The 19,267-nt window shown below is 42.3% G+C and overlaps 1 protein-coding gene across 1 annotated transcript in view; it reads right to left on the bottom strand.

Moving 5' to 3' along the window:
• Positions 1 to 1,371: 1,371 nt before the first annotated feature.
• TECTA (tectorin alpha) overlaps positions 1,372 to 19,267 on the bottom strand; it is a 92,131-nt gene continuing 74,235 nt past the window's right edge. Inside the window, exons 16-23 of the mRNA XM_006833923.1 lie at positions 17,405 to 17,515; positions 15,545 to 15,747; positions 14,215 to 14,378; positions 13,319 to 13,567; positions 5,647 to 5,809; positions 4,575 to 4,662; positions 2,631 to 2,747; positions 1,372 to 1,472 (exon numbers count right to left, since the gene is read on the bottom strand). Of these exons, the coding sequence (XP_006833986.1) occupies positions 1,372 to 1,472; positions 2,631 to 2,747; positions 4,575 to 4,662; positions 5,647 to 5,809; positions 13,319 to 13,567; positions 14,215 to 14,378; positions 15,545 to 15,747; positions 17,405 to 17,515 (1,196 nt within the window). The remainder of the gene's footprint in view (positions 1,473 to 2,630; positions 2,748 to 4,574; positions 4,663 to 5,646; positions 5,810 to 13,318; positions 13,568 to 14,214; positions 14,379 to 15,544; positions 15,748 to 17,404; positions 17,516 to 19,267) is intronic.

The following is a 19,267-nucleotide window of genomic DNA, read 5'->3' as shown; positions in this document are numbered from 1 at the left end:
CAAGCTCACCAGCTGCTCCTTGTAAACCCTATCCAGGGTGGCTATGGGTGGGAATCGATTCGACAGCACTTAACAACAGCAAATACCAATTGTCCTCTTAGCCAAATGGTATGTGTGGCTAGACTTCATTGACCCTTGCAGCAGCAGAATCCAAAGAACTGGGAGCTTGCTGCAGCCAGTCTCCAGCCCCCATCCTTAGCTGTGTCACTGTGTGATGTTGGTGTCATTGACACCGAAACTATAGGATCGCATCCATGCCACATTCAAGCATGCCATGGATGTCTGCTCAGCTCTCCACGAGTGCCCAGAAACATTTTTTTTAAGTGCCATAAACTTAAATCCAAAACAGTTTCACAATAAACCTAAAGTGGATCTTGCTTTGTTTTTAATCTTAAAAGAATAAGTACCCAAGGAATCTGCTTTAAAAAGCCACTGCTTTGTTGTTAGCTATAGTAAATGTGTGTGTGTGCGTACGCACACGCTATGTCAGAAGAGGATGCTGCCTACTTTTCTTCTACACGGCACCTTAATGCCTTGTTAATGCCCTGTAAGTACAGGAACAGTAATGTAGCAACGTGCTTAGAGCTCTGGCCCACTTAGTCCAATTGCTGCTGCTGATTTTTAAAATTTATTACCATTATTTTTAATCATAGCATTCTAATTAGTGTGCAAAACTTAACATCACTAAGAATGATTCCAGCCACCAAGTAATGAGAATACTTGAACACAAAGTTTATTTAAGCATAAAACACATTAAAAATTATTTGGTCGATTTGTTAAAGAGGAAGGATTGGACTTGAGGGGATAGAATGGGGAAGGAGTCCCCGGTCTGCAAACAATATACCCAGTGGCCAGAACGTCCCTGGAAAGGCTGAAGGGCACAGGGAACAGGTCATCATAAACAGAAGAGATATTCACGCATATCCTAGATTAGACATTTGCAAAAACCACAAAGATTCCTTAGAGGGAGCCAACCTTCTTCTTGCTGCTCTTGGTTTTGTCCCAGCAGCCCCTCTTTTTGCAAAAACCATGATGCAGAAACAGCACTGACTAGACAGATTTCTCTAGTCAGAATTTTATTCTTTACCAGGTTTTTATACGAACCAAAGTTTCTAGTGATAACTGTTTGGAAATTTTAGGCAAGAAATATAAGTTTGTCACAACTGGCTTTTTAGAAGGCCAATTGTGTCCTTAGAAGGAGTTGCTGGGAATCTCACCCATTCCCAGATCTCTGACCACTTGAGGCAGAAGGCATCACTTTGAGATGCCGCACACCTTCAAACAGGTTCTGACTTAAGGGCACACACGTTTTATCCTACAGGGAATTGAAGTAAGTAAATTACAGTACTTTATATAGCAACCTTGAGTTAATTATGAGGTCATGCCTGATTTATAGACAAAATGCCATAATGAAATCTGGGTCATGATGAGAAGAATTGTCCAAACTTGAAGTTCAATTGAAGAATTAGAGGCTGTGAAGAGAGAAGAAAATAGTAAGTCTTCTGAAAAAACAAACAAACAAACAAAAACAGTTAGCAGGAATCAGACATCTCTGTAATATTCAACTGAACAAAGGACATTACATGAATGGCCCTGGCTAAATCAGCAAAGCAGCAGAATGGATCCAACTTTTATGAGCGTCCCAGTCACCTCAGAGGGCACCCAGATGACCACAAGCAAAGCTCACTTCAAGAAACAGTCTTTGCTGGAGGCTTGTCACCCAACCACAGCTCAAGTGGACTGGGCTGGTCAGACTGAAGGCCAACAATAACTTTTATTAAAATTTGCCTTCATTTTTATGAGCAGAGAAAGGATTTAAATGATCCTGGTGTGGCACTGTGGGATAAGCACTCCACCACAAGGTTGGTTGGAATGGCAAGGTCGGCAGTTCAAATTCACCGGCTGCTCCTTAGAAACCCTATACAGAGTCACTATGAGTCAGAACCTACTTGATGGCACTTCACAACAACAGAGTTACTGGGACTCTTGGCATGGTGCTGTAGGATTAGCACTGGACTGCAAACCACAAAGTCAATGGTTCAAACCCACCAGCTGCTCCTCAGAAACCCTATACAGGGTCGCTAACCAACTCGACAGCACTTAACAACAGAGCTACTGGTGTGGGAGTGTGGTGGCTCCATGCAATAAGCATTGGACTGCAAAACACAAGGTCTGCGGTTCAAGCCCACCAGTTGTTCCATGGGAGAAAGATCAGTCTTTCTGATCCCGCAAAAATTAATCACTAGAAACCCTATACAGGGTTCCTATGAGTTGGAACAGACTTGATGGCACTTAACAAGAGTTACCGAGGAGTCCTGGTGTGGTGCTGTAGGGTAAGCACTGGACTGCTTGTTAATCACAAGGTCAGCAGTTCAAACCCATCACCTGCTCTTCAGAAACCCTAAACAGGGTCACTACGAGTCAGAACTGACTTGATGGCGTTTAACAACAACAATATCAACAGAGTTATAGGGGTGTTGCCTTCATCTTTTGTTCTTAATTTCTGGAAAACTGTTCGTAGGCAACTTTCCATGAGAGTGGGTTTCAAACATGACTCTCCTTCAGAGGGTAAAGAGTGTCCCCACTGTGCATTCTGGGAAGGGACCTCTGAGAGGCAGACGCATGTCTACCTCGGCAGCTCTTGCCATCTTCCTGCAGAGTTCCTGTCACACAGCTGCACAGAGGTCCATCCACCCGGCTGGTACAGATCTGCTCACAACCTCCATTGTCTTCACACCAGTCCAGCCCTAAGAAAGAGGAGGGGGTCAAGTGATCTATAGGCAGCTCAACTCCTCATAGCTAAGGGTGGAGAAGACAGGAAGGAAAGGCCAATGGTGGTATCTGTAAAGTCAACCAAATGAACCCTTATCCAATGTTAGTGGGAATGTGAAATGGTGCAGCCGTCTCAGAAAACAGTTCGGGCTTCTTCGTAAATGTAGGCACTACAGCTGCCATATGACCCAGCAATCCTACTCCTAGGTACTCACCTAGAAGAAGGGAAAGCAGGAACACAAACAGATACTTTACACCAATGTTCACTGCAGTACGATTCACAAAAAACAAAGTGTGCAAACAAATGTGTTATACAAGAGAGTAAGTAAAAAAAAAAAAAAATATATATATATATATATATATCTATCTACAAAATCATACAAACATTTATTAAAGAAAAATGCCAAAATGTTTCTTGATATGTTGGCTATCAACATAATCCTCCACTAGGTCTGTTCACTTCTGAAGGCAGTATGTCAATCTCTCTAACGGTCCCCTGAAAAATGCTGTGCTCTTTTCATCATAGTACCTCAGAATGGCAGTTTGAGCATCCTTGTGGGACTCAAATCATGTTCCTTTTCAATGTCCTTTGAGTGTTGGAACAAAAAAGAAATCTAAAGGGGAAATATCAGGGCTGGAAGGTGGATCGGGGTAAGGTTTCCCAATGAAATTCTCATAAACCAGCCCTTGCTGCCCTTGAAGAATGAGTATGATGAGAAAAAATTCCTTGGTTATAACTTTGCTGGTCTTGTTCTCATGAAGCAGTTCTTAATAAGCCTCTGTGCTTGTCCTGTATCCTTCAAGAAACTCTATCAAGATGACCCCTTTGGGATCTCCTTCAGTCACCATGGCCTTCTGAGGTGGACTTTCTGCCTTGACTCCATCTTTGAGGTCAACTTGGCTTTCCTTAAACCACTTGAACCATCTAAATCCTGTTGTTTTATGTGGGGCAGCATTCCCAAAAACTTGTTGCAAACTTTCAATGATTTGGGAAGATGCCCACTTGAGTTGTGTTAAAATTTGATATTAGCCCTGACTTCAAAATTGTTTTTTTTTTCATGCCACAAATTGGATCCTTTTGATCTGAGGACATTTTACTGAAAAAACTTATCTGTAGCACCCACTGATTAATTACAGAGACATGTTTAAACATGTTTAGTTTGGAATAAACCCATGCATGTCTAAACTGACAACTTAGTAGCAGCATTTTTTAACTTTCCCTCATGCCTACCATGGGATATTACTCAGTCATGAAGAGAAATGAAGTACTGATACATATATACTATGGAACGGATGAACCTTGAAAACATTATACTGAGTGAAATAAGTCAGTTACAAAAAGACAAATATTGTCTGATCCCACATGTCTGAAATATGCAAATACATTTTATTAGTGATTACCAGGGGTTGGGGAGAGGGATAAAAGGAGAGTTAGTGTTTAGGGATCACTGACTTTCTGTTAGTGGTGGTGGATTAATTTGTAAACAGATATTGGGGATAATTGCAACAATATGATGAATGTAATTATATGTAAAAAAAAAAAAATGAAACTGGAAAACATTTTGTTATGCATATTTTTACCATAATAATACCAAAACTAAAGGTAAGGAAGTCAGAATCAAGTGTGAACTCTAGGTAATAATAGTGAAAAAAAAAAAAAAAAGTAAGTGTAAAAAAGTAGGCAGTGTGGTATTCCCAGATAAGGAGACTCACAGGTTAGGTTAAATATACCCAAGAGTTCGCTGCACCTTCAAACTCCATTGTTTTCATAAGTTATGGCATGTTTTAGGGAACATACTTACTTTTTCTCCTAATAGGTCCCACTGAAATGATCTGCTCTTTGGGTTCTTTCGTATAATCTTTGGCAATCCTGGAATTTTGTGGGCAATTCTGAAAGACAGAACACCAGAGGGAAAATTTCACACAATTAAATTGATAACTTATTCTTCACCATATTTCCACCTCCAAAAGAGGCAGTGGATCCTGCCTCAAGCACTATCGCTGCTCAGATTAATTAGAACCAATGCCTTCTTGATCACTCAGCCCCTGGGACTCCAGGGTTTGTGTCGAGCAGAATTAAATATAGTCTCCACGCTCAAATTTGATTCAAAGGGCATCTCTGCCTGGCATGAGGCTTGGACATTAATGTATGCAGCATTATCTGTAAGGAGCTCTGACCATAATCACATCTTGATTCTGCAAACACAGGGTAAACATGAAGCTGAAATGTTTAGGGTTAAAGGAAGGTACTAGAGGAAGGCATGGTGAAGATATAAGCCTGGAAAGGAAGAGCTGACTGGTCTGTCTCCTAGTCCAAGCAGCCCCTGCAAACCCTCAGGCTCTGGTGTAGATCTGATATTGTTGTTAAGTGCTGTCGAGTTGGTTCCGACTCATAGAAACCCTGGAAAACCGGTATAGGGTTTCCGAAGAGCAGTTGGTGAGCTTGAACCACCAACCTTGCCATTCCAACGACCTTGTGATCCAGTGCATTAACCCACAGTGCCACACCAGGCAACACACAAACCACTAGTGATGTGAGATGCACTGGCCAGGAGTCTCCCTTGCTTTCTCTTATTGTCCCACAAAATACGACTTCACATCTGAGAATGATTCAAATTCAACCATTTCCAGGCACTCTGGTGTTGTGAAGTGCTGTCGAGTAGGTTCTGACTCATAGCTATCCTGCATAGGGTTTCCAAGGAGCAATTGGTAGATTTGAACTGCCAACTTTGTGGTTAGCAGTCCAGTGTTTATCCTACAGCACCACACCAGGCCCTTTAAAACCAGGCAGAATCTGGCATTCATGATGCCCAGGTTAGAAAATAGGAGCAGTGAGAACTAAGACTGCCATTTCATTTGGACACTCTCACTTACGATTTTGCAGGAGTATTTTTCTGAGTCACAGAGTGACACTGCGCAGTGAAGGTGGACTTCGTCGTAATCCCCGATGAACTTGAAGACAGTGACGTGAAAGCGGCAGGTTAAGGAGACACCATTCTCCTCAATGCCAATGGTGTTATCTTTAATGTTCTGACACCTACTCAGAAAAAAAACAAGTGTGATCTTTGCTTCACATTTTTTCCTCTTACACTTTAATCCTCATCTTCATTTGAAAATTCTCTATTTAGTATAAAGCCATCATAAATGCCCTTGTATAAAATGCCTCTGCTGTTGAAAATAACCTCTGGACTGTTAGGTTTTGTCATTAATTATCACTCCCTTAGGTTATCAGAGTTTGTTTTGAAAGCAGCAAACACCATCTCAAATTAGAACCTTACCTACAACCCCCAAATGAGAGATGACTGCAGGGACTGCACTCAATTTCCCAACGCCTCATTTTCTCATCCCGTCCCCTCACAGTACTGTGTTTTACTGATAACAATTTAACAAACACAAGATTAGTCCTCACTGCTCCAGTACTTGCTGCAGTTAATTATCAAGTTAGGGAGGCGCACCGATTCAAGCCCTATGGGGCAATCTTCCCAAGCATTAAAACAGGTAGGATCTGGAGCAGATGGAAGAACAGCCAAGGAGGAGCCATGGAATTGTCCTGATGGAGGTGATGGGTGCCTCCCTCAACTCCTTCTCATCCTTGTGGTGTTGAGCCAGTTGGCAATGACATCCCTGCCTCAACTCTTATGGCTTCCCAAATGTGTCACAGTCTCATGTCTGGTGTCTTTTCACATACTATTTACCCATGTAGCGGGCCTCTCTGCTCATCTTCCTAGTCATACACCTGTACGTTCTCCAACATTCGTTGACAGCTCCCTTTCTTTTATAAATGGTGGTGGTGGTGTTGGAGTCAGTTTCGACTCATAGTGACCCTGTATAGGATTTCCAAGGCTGTAAATCTTTGTTGTTGTTGTGAAGTGCCGTTGAGTTAGTTCTGACCCATAGCGACCCTGATAGGGTTTCCGAGGAGCAGCTGGTGAGCTCAAACCACCCACCTTGTAGTTCAAATGGCTTTGCAGTCTGGCGCATTAACCCACAGCACCACATCAGGACTTCTGTAAATCTTTACAGGAGCCGAAAGCCTTTTCTTTCTCCTGCAGAGCGACCGGTAGTTTCAAACTGCTATCCTTGAAGTTAGCAGCCCGACTCCTAACTACTACGCTACCAGAGCTCCTTAAATGGCCCCTAGTCATGGCCAGATTACAAAGTTTTCATGTTGCTATTATTGTTGTTTTGTTGCTGTTGTTGTTGTTAAGTGCTGTCTGTCAAGCATGCTCCAGCTCACTCATAGTAATATTGTACACAACAGAAAGAAATACTGCCTGACCCTGTGCCATCCTCACACCTGTTGTTATATTTCATCCCACTGCTGTACCACTGTGTCAATCCATCTCACTGGAGGGTCTTCCTTTTTATCATTGACCTTCCACTTTACCAAGCATCATGTCTTTCTCCAGAGACAGGTCCCTCCTACCAACATATCTAAGGTATGAGAGACAAAGGCTTGTCACCCTGGCATTCAAGGAGCATTTTGGCTGTACTTCTTTCAACACAGATTGGTTTGTTCTCCTGGTAGCCCATGGCACTTTACAATATTCTTCTCCAATACCATAATTCAAATACATTGATTCTTCTACAGTCTTCCTTAGTCATCATCCAACTTGCACATGCATATGAGGTAATCATCATGGCTTGGGTCCAGCACACCTTAGTCCTCAAACTGGTATCTTTGCTCTTGAAACACTTTAAAGAGGTCTTGTACAGTAGAGTTTCCTAATGCAATATGTCCGTTGATTTCTTGATCGCTGTTTGCACGAGTGTTGATTGTAGATCCAAGCAAAACGAAAGCTTTGAAAATTTTAATCTTTTCTTCATTTATCATGATGCTATTTTTTGATCCAGTTGTGAGGATATTTATTTTCTTTACATTGAGGTACAATCCATACCAAAGGCTGCAGAAGATGAAGATTTTCATCAGTAAGTATTGTAAGTCCTCTTCGCTTTTAGAAAGCAGGGAAAGGGATTATCACCTGCATATCATAGGTCCTTAAAGAGTCTTCCTCCAATCCTGATGTCATGTTCTTCTTCATATAATCCAGTTTCTCATATTTACTCAAAATATGGAATGTATAAATACGGTGAAAGCATACAACCCTGGAGCACACCTTTCCTGATCTTAAACTATTTAGTAGCACCCTGGTCTGTTCTAACAACTGCCTCTTGTTCTATGTACAGGTTCCTCCTGAGCACAATTGTTTGGGGATACCTATTCTTCACAAGGTTATCGAGTTTGTCACCATCTACACTAAAGGTTAGGAGCCTCTTTTCTGCCAAGGGCCATTTGGATATTTATAATGTCATTCGTGGGCCATACAAAATTATCACCTTAAAAATTAGTCTGCTAGGAAAAAACAAAAATGGCAGTCTGTTTGGCTATTCAAGAACAAGCAAGCTATTTTCTAGGGAGCCATCAAGGCAAGTAATCAAGTCCCTTCAGGACAAACCCCCCTCCAAGATTAAAACTCAAAGGGAACACACGAACAGGCATGTAAGCTCACTGGTGAACAAGTTGGTCTACATGTGAGTGGAAGTGGGGGAAAGGCAGTAATGAAGATATGGGCTGAGTTCGACCACATTCCATAGACTCCTGTCGACCTTGAGATGATGAGAGAGAGAAGAGGAAGGGCTAGTTGGTCTAAAGTTTGGGGAGACCTGGGAATTCCTGAGCCCATGGGCACTGACCTAGTTATGGAGGGCTAGATCTGAAAGTGAAGCATCCAGCTGATATGAAGTGGGGGGAAATGGACAAGAATACCCAAACTTGCAGCTTGTACCCATTTGACCTAGCTTTGATGGCTTGATGATCAAAACTCGATTAGAGAAAGATAAAGAAATGTAATAAAGGAAGCAAGTGCAAATTGCTACAATTTTATGAACTTCACCTATATTTATGGATGTAGTAGCTCAAAATACCAACCGAGCAGGAAGGAGTCTTTATGGCAAAGACCAAGTAAGTAAACCCCCTCAGTACACAGAGTTGATAGGGATGGACAACTTAGAGATTGGTGCCCTAAAATGGTGGTGGTGGTAGGGCTATAAAGGCATGAAGTGGCTGGCTTACAAGTTTTCAAGAGGGAGTTTAGTTTTAGAGTGTGTGAGGGACGGTAGACTCCCCACTGAATAGTTTTCATCTTCTCTAGATGGGTCTGGTGAAATGAGATGGGAATAAGATTCTTTTGTTTCAATATTGAGTAATTGTTACCATGACTAATTGTGATTGTCACAACTGTAAAGGTAGAAGTTGTGTAACATAAAGGGGGGAGTAGTTAATCTTAACATTCCAGAAATAGAGGATCCTAGGACCATCAAGAGAGAAGAGCATGAGCACAACATAGGAACCCAACCAGAGAAGCAGCAACATCAGAGACGGAGGCAGAGGTGATGGCATGGAGAGATAGAGCAGCTGAGGACTTTAGACTCATAGGAAGAGAAAGGCTGTGTGCTGGTAGCCAGGAGGTTGGCTTGCAGAATGTGCCCTATGGTTGTTTTAACAATTATATATAAATATTTTTAAATAGCCAAAAGGTAGAAGCAACCTAAATGCCTATCAACTGATGAATGGATATGTAAAATGTGGCACACATATACAATGGAATACTACTCAACTAAAAGGAGTCCTGGTAGTATAGTGGTTACAAATCGGGCTGAGAATCACAAGGTCAGCAGTTCGAAGCTACCAGCTGGTCCGTAGGAGAAAGATGAGGCTTTCTGCTCCAGTAGACAGCCTCGGAAACCTTGTACAGGATCACTATGGGTCAGAATCGACTCCATGGCACATAACCACCACCACCAGTAGGAGAAATGAGAGCTTGAAGACCTGCTGAGTAAAATAAGCCAATCACAAATGGACAAATATTGTATGACCTCACTTATATAAAAAGACCAAAAAAAGGTGAATGTATCGAGACCAGAGTTTATTAGTGGTGACCAGGATGGGAAGGAGAAAGGGAGGAAAGGGGTATTAATAATCATGGAAAACATCACATTGATTAAGGGTTACACAGCAATTATTGCAATTGCTGTCAATAAATTATACACCAACAAAAAGTTGAATTGGCAAAAGTTGTGTGATAAAAATATTTACAGCAATAAAAAGAGTAGCTACTGAGGCTGCTTATGTACAACCAAACACTTCATGGGATTTGGTTTCTTGGCTTAAAAGTTTAGGGTTTCATTGATTATCCCAGTTAATTGTCCTAATAATGTGTTTAGTACTTATGTTCCATCTCCCAGTTCATTTCAAAGGGTCTTAAATGCTTGCAAGTGGCCATCCAAGGTACAACAATTGGCAGTATTCACCAGAGACGAGAGAAAAAGGTGAATCAGGAATAGAAGGAGGATACGGAATATGTGGCTAATCACCTGCAAGAGCAACTGCCTCCTTTGCCATGAAACCAAAAGCACTACAATGACAATGGCCTGGCATATGAAGAAAAAATGTGAAGTGACTTGCATGTCTCCAGACTTCTAAGTCACTATGAAAGCTGGTGCCATATCTGTCCTCCCATATCCAGGGAGGAATAACTGAGCCCGCACAACACTGATGTGGCCCATTTTGAAACTCATTCCTTCTGGGCTTTCACAGAGGGTTTCACTGCACTGAACATCAATTTTGCCACAAGTTCACTGGACAAACAAATACCACATCCCTACATGAAAGGTCAGGACTGACGAATTAAAATTCTCCCACAAGATGAAAACACATCACACTCAAAAATAGCTTCACTTGTAGGCCTGAATTCAGACCCTGGGGTGAACTGAGATTTATGAACGTGCTTGCTAATTCGCTCTCTTTCTCAAGGTCAAGTCTATTAAATACCATTTTTAAAATGCTAAATGCCACGGTGTTCTTCAAAGGAGTCAGAAGCCCTAAAATCTGGGCTTGCATTTCTATTGTGGGTCAGATGCTAGCCCTTTTGCTTTGGGAAATGACTAATAAGGCAAGATAAAACATGGAGACTTGAACCCAACTTCCTAGACACCTCAGTAGCCATCAAGTTCTTCCCTTCACTGGTTCACAAAGACCAATACTCTTTGGAAGAAAATTCCACAACTCACATACCATTCCTACTAAGGCAGCCAGTGTGTCTGGTCCCTACAGAAATTCTTTCTCTGCCCTTTACTAGTTGGGTGGTCTTGGGTGAGTTGTGTGCCTAATAATTGTGTGAATATGAATTGTTGGCATGCTCAAAACTATACCCTTCTTCTTTGGGAGATCCATTCCTCTTCTCCTCAGCCATAAAGCTAGGGTGCTGGCAGTATTAGTTGCCATTGAGTCAATTCTAGGGGGCGCCAAGTGCTACCAAGGTTGTAACCTTTCAGAAGCGGATCAGCAAGCCTTACTTCTGCGACATCTCTGGGTGTGTCTGCGGTAACTTTCAGTTAATAGTGCAGAACTTAACTATTTGTACCACCCAAAGACCCCTAAAGCTCAGGTGGTTGTTGTTATTAAGTGCTTCGAATAGGTTCAGACTCTATGAACACTAGAACTAAACACTGCCTGGTTCTGAGACATCCTCACAACTGTTGCTACGTTTGAGCCCCTTATTGCTGCCACTGTGTCAGTCCATCTTGTTGGGGGTCTTCCTCTTTTTCGATGACCCTCCACTTCTCCAAGCATGATGTCCTTCTCCAGAGACTAGCCTCTCCTGACAATATGTCCAAAATACATGAAATGAAGTCTCATCCATTGTCACTTCTAAAGAGCATTCTTGCTGTACCTCTTCCATTATAGATTTGTTTGTTTTTATGACTATGTATGGTATTTTATGGAGTCCTGGTGTGGTGCTGGGCTACCAAATCAGTTTGAAACACAAGGCCGGTGATTCAATTCACCAACCACTCCTCAGAAACTCTATACAGGGTTGCCGTGAGTTGGAACAGACTCGACGGCATTTGACAACAACATGGTACTTTCAATATTTTTCACCAACACCATAATTCAAATGCATCCATTCTTCTCCAGTCTCTGTTACTCACTGTCCAGCATATGAGGTTATTGAAAATACCATGGGTCGGGTCAAACGCACCTTAGTCCTCAAACTGACATCTTTGCTCTTGAATACTTTAAAGAGGTCTTTTGCAACAGATTTGCCTAATGCAATACATTGTTTGATTTCTAGACTGCTGCCTCCAGGAATATTGATTGTGGATCCAAGCAAAATTAAATCTTTGACAGCTTCAATCTTTTCTCCATTTATCATAGCTCAGGTGGAGGCTGTTAATTACAATATCCATGGCACATGGATACAGCAGTAAGAACATTTCCTTCCATGATTTGGTTTGTAAAAATTAAATACCTTGATTTTGCTTAAGTTACCTGGCTTGGTCTCGACCACTTATACTTGTAAGAATTCTGGTTAATTCAGCTATCTGCTTTAAGAATTATTGTACTGGAATAAATGATGGAAAAGTTATAAAATTAGATTATGGTAATGGTAGCATTCCTCTATAAATCTACAAAAATCACTGAATTTTATACTTAAAGCAATTATTGTAATTCTTAAAAACAATTACTGTAAAATCTGTGATAACATGTGTAAACAGCCTTATGTATCAATGTTTGAAGAAAATAAAGATAATAATTAGTATTGTCTTTTCTTCTCTTTTGTTCATTCATTCGATAATTTTTACTGAGTAACTACGATGCTTTAGGAAATATATTAGGTGCTGAGCATATTGTAAAAAACAAAAACAATAGTTGTTGCAAAGTCGACTTCCACTCATGGTGAGCCCATGAGGTTCAGAGTAGAATGGTGCTCCATAAGGTTCTCAATGGCTGCTTTTTTTAGAAGTAGATATCCAAACTCTTCTTCTGAGATGACTCTGGGTGGATTCAAACTTTCAACCTTTCAGGTAGCAGTACAGCATCTTCATGATATGTACCACCCAGGGACTCCACTGGGCATGCAAACACCAGTGCTCATGGAACTCAAAGATTATGATTCTGATTTCTTTTTTGATATCAAGAGATGTCATATTCACCAACTTGTAGTTATTCTTATTATATTCTTCCTTTTGCATATGCTCCACATTCCCTTCAGTTGAAACCCAAAGTAGGCAGAATCCCCTATTATCACACTAAGAATGAAGCTTCTTGTAATTAACATCACCAGGACTTGAGGGTCTACTAGTAGTCTCATGAAGCCTCAGCCTTCTCATCTGTAAAATGGGTGTGTGTTTGTGTGCTGTGGAGTCGGTTCCAACTCATAGAGACTCTGTATAGGGTTTCTGAGGTCGTAAATCTTTATGGGAGCCGAAAGTCTTCTCTTTTTCCCATGGAACGACTGATAGTTTCTAACTGCTGACCGTGAGATTAGAAGCCCGACACATGACCACTACACTACCAGAGCTCCTTATCTGTAAAATACGGCTCATGATACCTGTGACTCATATGCTGTTGTGAGAATTACATGTTGGTCCTTGAAGCTATTGGCAAATATTAGTTCCCATTCCCTTCCCTAAAAACTGGTACAATGTAGGTGAATATTATACAAAAGGCTCTGAGATGGCCTTGTAGTAGAAGGCTACTCACCCTCCTTCAATGATGAAGTATCGGAGCTTATCATTACTGTCACGGGACGGGGTGGCATAGCATTTGTTCAGCGTTAGGATCAAATGTGTGGAGTCAGCTCCAACCACAAAGACCCCCACGTACAACACATCGCGTGTTGTCAGCACTACTTCACCCTGGCGGTAAGGATGTTTGTAGGAGGCATTTTTATAGAGAGCCATCTTGGTAGTGAAGCTGCCTTCTTGTGTTGGAACTGTCAAGTTAATGACACTGAGAAGGAAATAATCATAAGACATGGGACCTCAAACAAATGCATTGATTCAATTACCTACCATTTTTTTTTATACTGAAAATGCAGAAGAAAGGCAAAACAGCAGAAAGTAGTAAAAGCTAAGGCTGCCCCATTCAATATTGTTGTTTCTAAGTGCTGTCAAGTTGGTACCGACTCACAGCCATCCTGTATAAGGTTTCCGAGGCTGTAAATTTATGCGGGAGCAAAAAGCCTCATCATTTTTCCACAGAGTGGCTGGTGGGCTTGAACTGCTGACCTTGTGGTTTGCAGTCCAGTATTTACCGTACAGAGCCACCACATTCCCTACCTTGCCCAATATGGTAGTCATTTAAATTTAAATTAAATAAAACTAAAAATTCAGTTTCTCAACTCCAATATGCACATTTTAAATGTTCAATAGTTACCTGTAGCCATGGCATTGGATATTGTATACATGGGTCATTTCTATCATCTTAGTGAGTTCTATTGAACATTGCTTTTCTAAGGCTTTAAAGTTCAGGAAAAATGAATCTTTTTTTTTTTTTGCGTAGTGCCTCAAAGACAAATGCTAGCAACTTTTTATTACATTAACCTTACCTATCAAAGAAAAGACAAAGTGATGTACAAAGCCCATGAGATCCTTTACCTTAGCATAGGTTTCACAACAGAATCTAAGGAGATCTTGATATCGAGCTCATAAGCACATGAAAATTCCACATTGATCGTCCGGTCCCTGGTGATGATGTTGCCAGTGTTGTTGGCACTTTCGATCCAGATTGTGTTTTTATACATGATATGAGTGCCATTGGACTGCAGAGCAAAGAGAGGTTAGAAATCATTAAATCTGGGAGTGAGGATATGACTTGCATTCCAAGTCCTCAGCCCTGCAAGAGGAGAAATGGCTTCATTCCATACATAACCCAGAGGCTAACATAAATCAGTGTGAAGCTGGTCTCAGCATTTATTTGAGGGAAAAAGTATTACAATAGATGCCAATAGCACCCTTCAGTCTGATAACCTTGAATGCCCGTGGAGGGTGATTTCATGTGCCACTGAATTCTAAGTACAACCAGCCCTCAGTCATCTGTGGAAACACAAGCTGGGCACAGCATGAGGGATTGCCACCATAAGGGAGTAGAAGTCTTCGTTCTCAGTCCTTCATTCAAAACCAGTCTTCTGCCCAGTCTGTTACCAGACATGCCTACAAGTACCAATAGGAACAAATGCAAGCTTCACTTCTTAACTCTTTTTATCCTTTGGTAAAAGTGTAAATGAACATTGATGAATAAAAGACTGGGAAGGAGCAAGATGCTTTGTTCCCCTATAAATTGGATTGTTGTTGTCGTGAAGTGCCATCGAGTCAGTTCTGACCCATAGCAACCCTGTACAGGATTTCCTAGGAGCAGCTGGTGAGCTTGAACTGCCGACCCTGTGGTTCAAACTGACTTTGCAGTCCAGCGCATTAACCCACAGCGCCATACCAGGACTCCATAAATTGGATAATCAGACACTAATACAGTTGAGCTCTTGCTAGACTTCTGCAGCCAAGTGCTACATGGTATCTGGGACACTCTCCCCACACCTCAAGAGAGCTGAATCCAGCTGTGTTTACCTGGAAGAACAAAAGAAACATAAAATCACATAACAAAAATGTTGCCAACCTTCTTTAGAAGTGGGACCAGGTATTTCAAACACCAAGTTTCGAGCTGTCTTAAAGTCGTTTGAAGAAGAAAATATGTACACATAGACATGTAGGGCAAATGGTGACAACAGAGCAAATTAAGGGGAAAGAACACTTCCCTTATGTAGTCTCACTCTAATCGACCACTTAGCGACCAGGGTTGTTACCTTGGCTGCCTTTCATATCATGCGTGCCTTGCAGCCTGTCGCAGAGCATGTTTCCAAATAGCAAATGTGCAAACACCAGGAGTTCTCACTACCTCTATCAGGTGTCCTTCCCGGTTCCACATCCTCACCTGCACGATGTTCCCACAATTCCCTTTGGTATTGTTGATCTGGAAGGAGATGAAATCTTCGCCCTCAATGCCGGTGCACTGCCTGTCATTGATCCTCACGCCCTCCCTCTCAAAGCCGAGCTGGAAGAGTTTGCACTTAGATATGGACACTTCCATCTGGGCTGCCTTGCAGGTCACCTCTGCATCGATAATGTCGTGTGAGTCTGTGGGGGACAGTTAGGATGAAAATCAAGTCAATGGGAGTTAGTCTGGTTGTGGGCATGGGACAAGACAACCCATTATAACTCTCTAAGGGTCTTGACTCAAGGGTTGTAACATTTCTGATAAAGAATGGATCACACTGAATGAGCACATGAATTTAATAAAAGAAAATATATGGCCATCGGGAGAACCTTTAGAGCAGGGATGGGGAACCTTTATCTTGCCAAGGGCCATTTGAATATTTATAATATCATTCGCAGACCATACAACATTATCAATTTAAATATTAGCCTGCTATATTTGGCCAAACATTTAATTAACTCACCCCTAATGTGATGGCTGAAACTGCTTTTGCCTTGGCAAGACCAGACCAAATGATTATGCGGGGCTTATTGGTTATGAATAGGGCCGCAAACCTTAAGGTCAGCAGTTTGAAACTTCCAGCTGCTCCGAGGGAGAAAGATGAGGCTTTCTGCTCCCATAAAGATTTACAGCCTCAGAAACCCTGTACAGGGTCGCTGTGGGTCGGAATCGACTCCATGGCACATAACAACAACAACAACATAGTTCACAGGGTGGACATTCCTCACCCCTACTTTAGAGGATGAAGATGCTAATAAGTTGCCTTTTGTCTTTCTTTATAAACACAGGCCTTTCTCCCTCCTCCCCTGACTTTGGTAGCAGTACCACTCAAAGTAGTTACTTCTATTAGCTACCAAACCCAAACCTGCACATTGTGGCTAAAGTATATATCCCCAAGTGGCCAGGCCACACCCAAAGCCCCTGCTGGACCCAGCTCAGCAAGAACCTCCCAAGTGATTCCCACGAGAACACAAGAAACTCTTACTTTTTGACATAGCGAGGCACAACTGACATTTGCTCTGAGAATATAAACACAAGTTAATAAGTATGACAGAAACAGACAGACGCATTTTTATCTGCTTAGGTGAAGCCCTTGAACAGCACATGACGTCTCTGCCTATGGAGCTTTCTAGTCAATTAGGTTTTCATTCTCTAATGATGCTAAATTTAGCCCCTACGTTCTGAGTTTCTTGGTTCAGTAAGGACAGCCTGCAGAGTAGCTGGAGGCAAAACAACTCCCTGACCGACTCACCATCACCAGTGGAGTGGTCCAGCTGCAAGGCCACTGGTACCTTCAGAGAGCTCTATAATTAGAGTGAAGCCTGGAGGGCCAGTCACTTGCTGCTTATTTCAAACCTTAAAGTTCCATCTTCTGGGCCAAAACACTTTGGACTAGGTATGGTTGGCTTTAAATGAGTCTTAAGAAGGCACCTGATTCGCTCCTCCCACTTCTTTCATGTTTGTGTCAAAGCACCTTACTTCACAGTGAGTCCCAAAGATCAACTGATCTCTGATGTTGAATGTAACTTCAGATGGAACTACATGACTTCGTTCATGTACAGATCTGTGTTTTATCATTTATTGAAGAAAAGGGTGTAGTTACAAGGAAATGAACATTAGTCTAATTTGAAGTGGTTGGATTGCTTCCTTGTTCTACTTAAATGATTGTGAGGCCCTAGTATTTGGACTTCTAAAATGCTGTGTGGAGTGTGTCGTGATCCATCTGGGCACTTCCCCATGCCTGACTGGCCTCTGGTATTGGGTCAATCAGGGTGGGAGGTGGCAGTCCTCACTCACTATTTCCATAGGGAGGGGGTTCGATGCAACCGCACAGTTCTCCCCCGTTGTCCAGCTCGCAGGTCCGGTTGGGACAGTCCGCCCCCATGCAGGGATCTTCAACCACTCCTGCTAAAAAAGGAAACCAAACAGAAACACACACAACTTGATTTTCACACCCATCACGGTAGCATCTGCTTACAGTCTGGACTTGCCACTCTAATCAAACTGGAAACGATCAGGATGGCAGCCGCAAATTAACAGACAGTGCGCGTGCCATCTTCCAGAAAATAATGACAACAGCTAGCAATGGGGCGCTCACTATGGAATAGGTACTGTGCTTCAGAATTTGTGAGAATGATCTCATGTACTTCACACAGACACTCTGTGGGGTCAGTGTTAGAATCCCCATTTTACAGCTGACACTCACAGCGCTGTGGGTTAATGCGCTGTACTGCAAAGTCTGTTTGAATCGCAAGTTGAGTGGTTCAAGCTCACCAGTCACTCCTTAGAAACCCTATACAGGGTCGCTGTGGGTCGGAATCAACTCGATGGCACTCAACAACACTCAACAACAGTAACAACTTACAGGTGAGGACAGGGTACACAGAGACTCTTAACTGCCAAGATGAATGTCCATTACGGTGCCTACTCCACTAAACTCCTAGCATTTACATCTTTATAGCAAGAGTAGGGGCCAAATGACTTAACTCTATTTCTAGCACCCAGTTAGCTCATGTTGCTGTTGTTAACCCATGCTTTTGAATCATGTTGTTGGAATCGTGTATTGAAAGTGCCATGGGCTGCCCAAAGAACCAATAGATCCGTTTTGGAAGAAGTGCAGCCAGAGTGCTTCTTGGAGGCCAAGATGGCCAAACTTCATCCCTCATACTTAGGACATATTGCCGGGAGGGCCCAGTCATGAGGACAATAGAGCTGCCTGGTCCTGCATTAGCCCCGTGATTGGATGAGGATCTGGCCATTACGATTCACTGGGTTTTCATTGGCTGAATTTTGGGAGCTGATTGACAGGCCTTTCTTCCTAATCCATCTGAGTCTGGAAGCTCCACTGAAACCTATTCAGGCTCACAGCAACACATAAGCCTCCATGGACCGACAGGTGGTGCACTGAGGTGCACTGGCCGGGAGTCAAACCTGAGTATCCTGTATGGAAGGCAAGAATTCTTCTATTGAATGAACCACCAGTACATCATACTGTTCTCCTGGGTGGTTTTCATGTTTATGGTCATCAATTCCTGGTCAGTGCACTTCACGCTTAGCCACTTGTCTGTCATGGAGGCTTATGCATTGCTACGAGGCAGAATAGGGTTCAGTGGAGCTTGTGGACTAAGACAGATTAGAAAAAGAGGCCTGATCATCTATTTCCAAAAATTAGCCAAGGAAAGTCCTCTGGATAACAACAGAGAGATCGGCAATTGATCCTGACTGTTGCGCATGGGGGTTGCCAGGAGTTGCGGGCCGACAACAGTGGATAAAAACAAAGAGACTTAAAGAAATAAAGTGCTGAGCTATACCCCACAGGAAGACAAAATCTCATTTACAAACATGTGGGTCTACCTGCTAATTGGCAAACAAGACCTGCCTTTATACAGAGGGAAAGTTTTGAGGTTAAGAAAATCAAAACTAATATTGTTGTTAAAGTGCCATTGAGTCAGTTCTGATTCACAGTGACCCTTTATCGGGTTTCCAAGGAGCAACTTATGGGTTTGAACCACCAACCTTGTAGTTAACAGCCCAGTGCTGGTCCTACAGTGCCATACCAGGACTCCAAAACTAATGTATATATTGTTGATTGTTGTTGTTGTTAAGTGTCATCGAGTCATTTCCGACTCATAGGAACTCTGTGTAGGGTTTCCAAGGAGT

This window comes from Chrysochloris asiatica, unplaced genomic scaffold (genome assembly GCF_000296735.1).
Source record: "Chrysochloris asiatica unplaced genomic scaffold, ChrAsi1.0 scaffold00008, whole genome shotgun sequence".
In the NCBI taxonomy this organism is placed as follows: domain Eukaryota; kingdom Metazoa; phylum Chordata; class Mammalia; order Afrosoricida; family Chrysochloridae; genus Chrysochloris; species Chrysochloris asiatica.
Note: the sequence above shows the minus strand (reverse complement) of the source record. Positions and strands in the feature narration are given on the sequence as shown.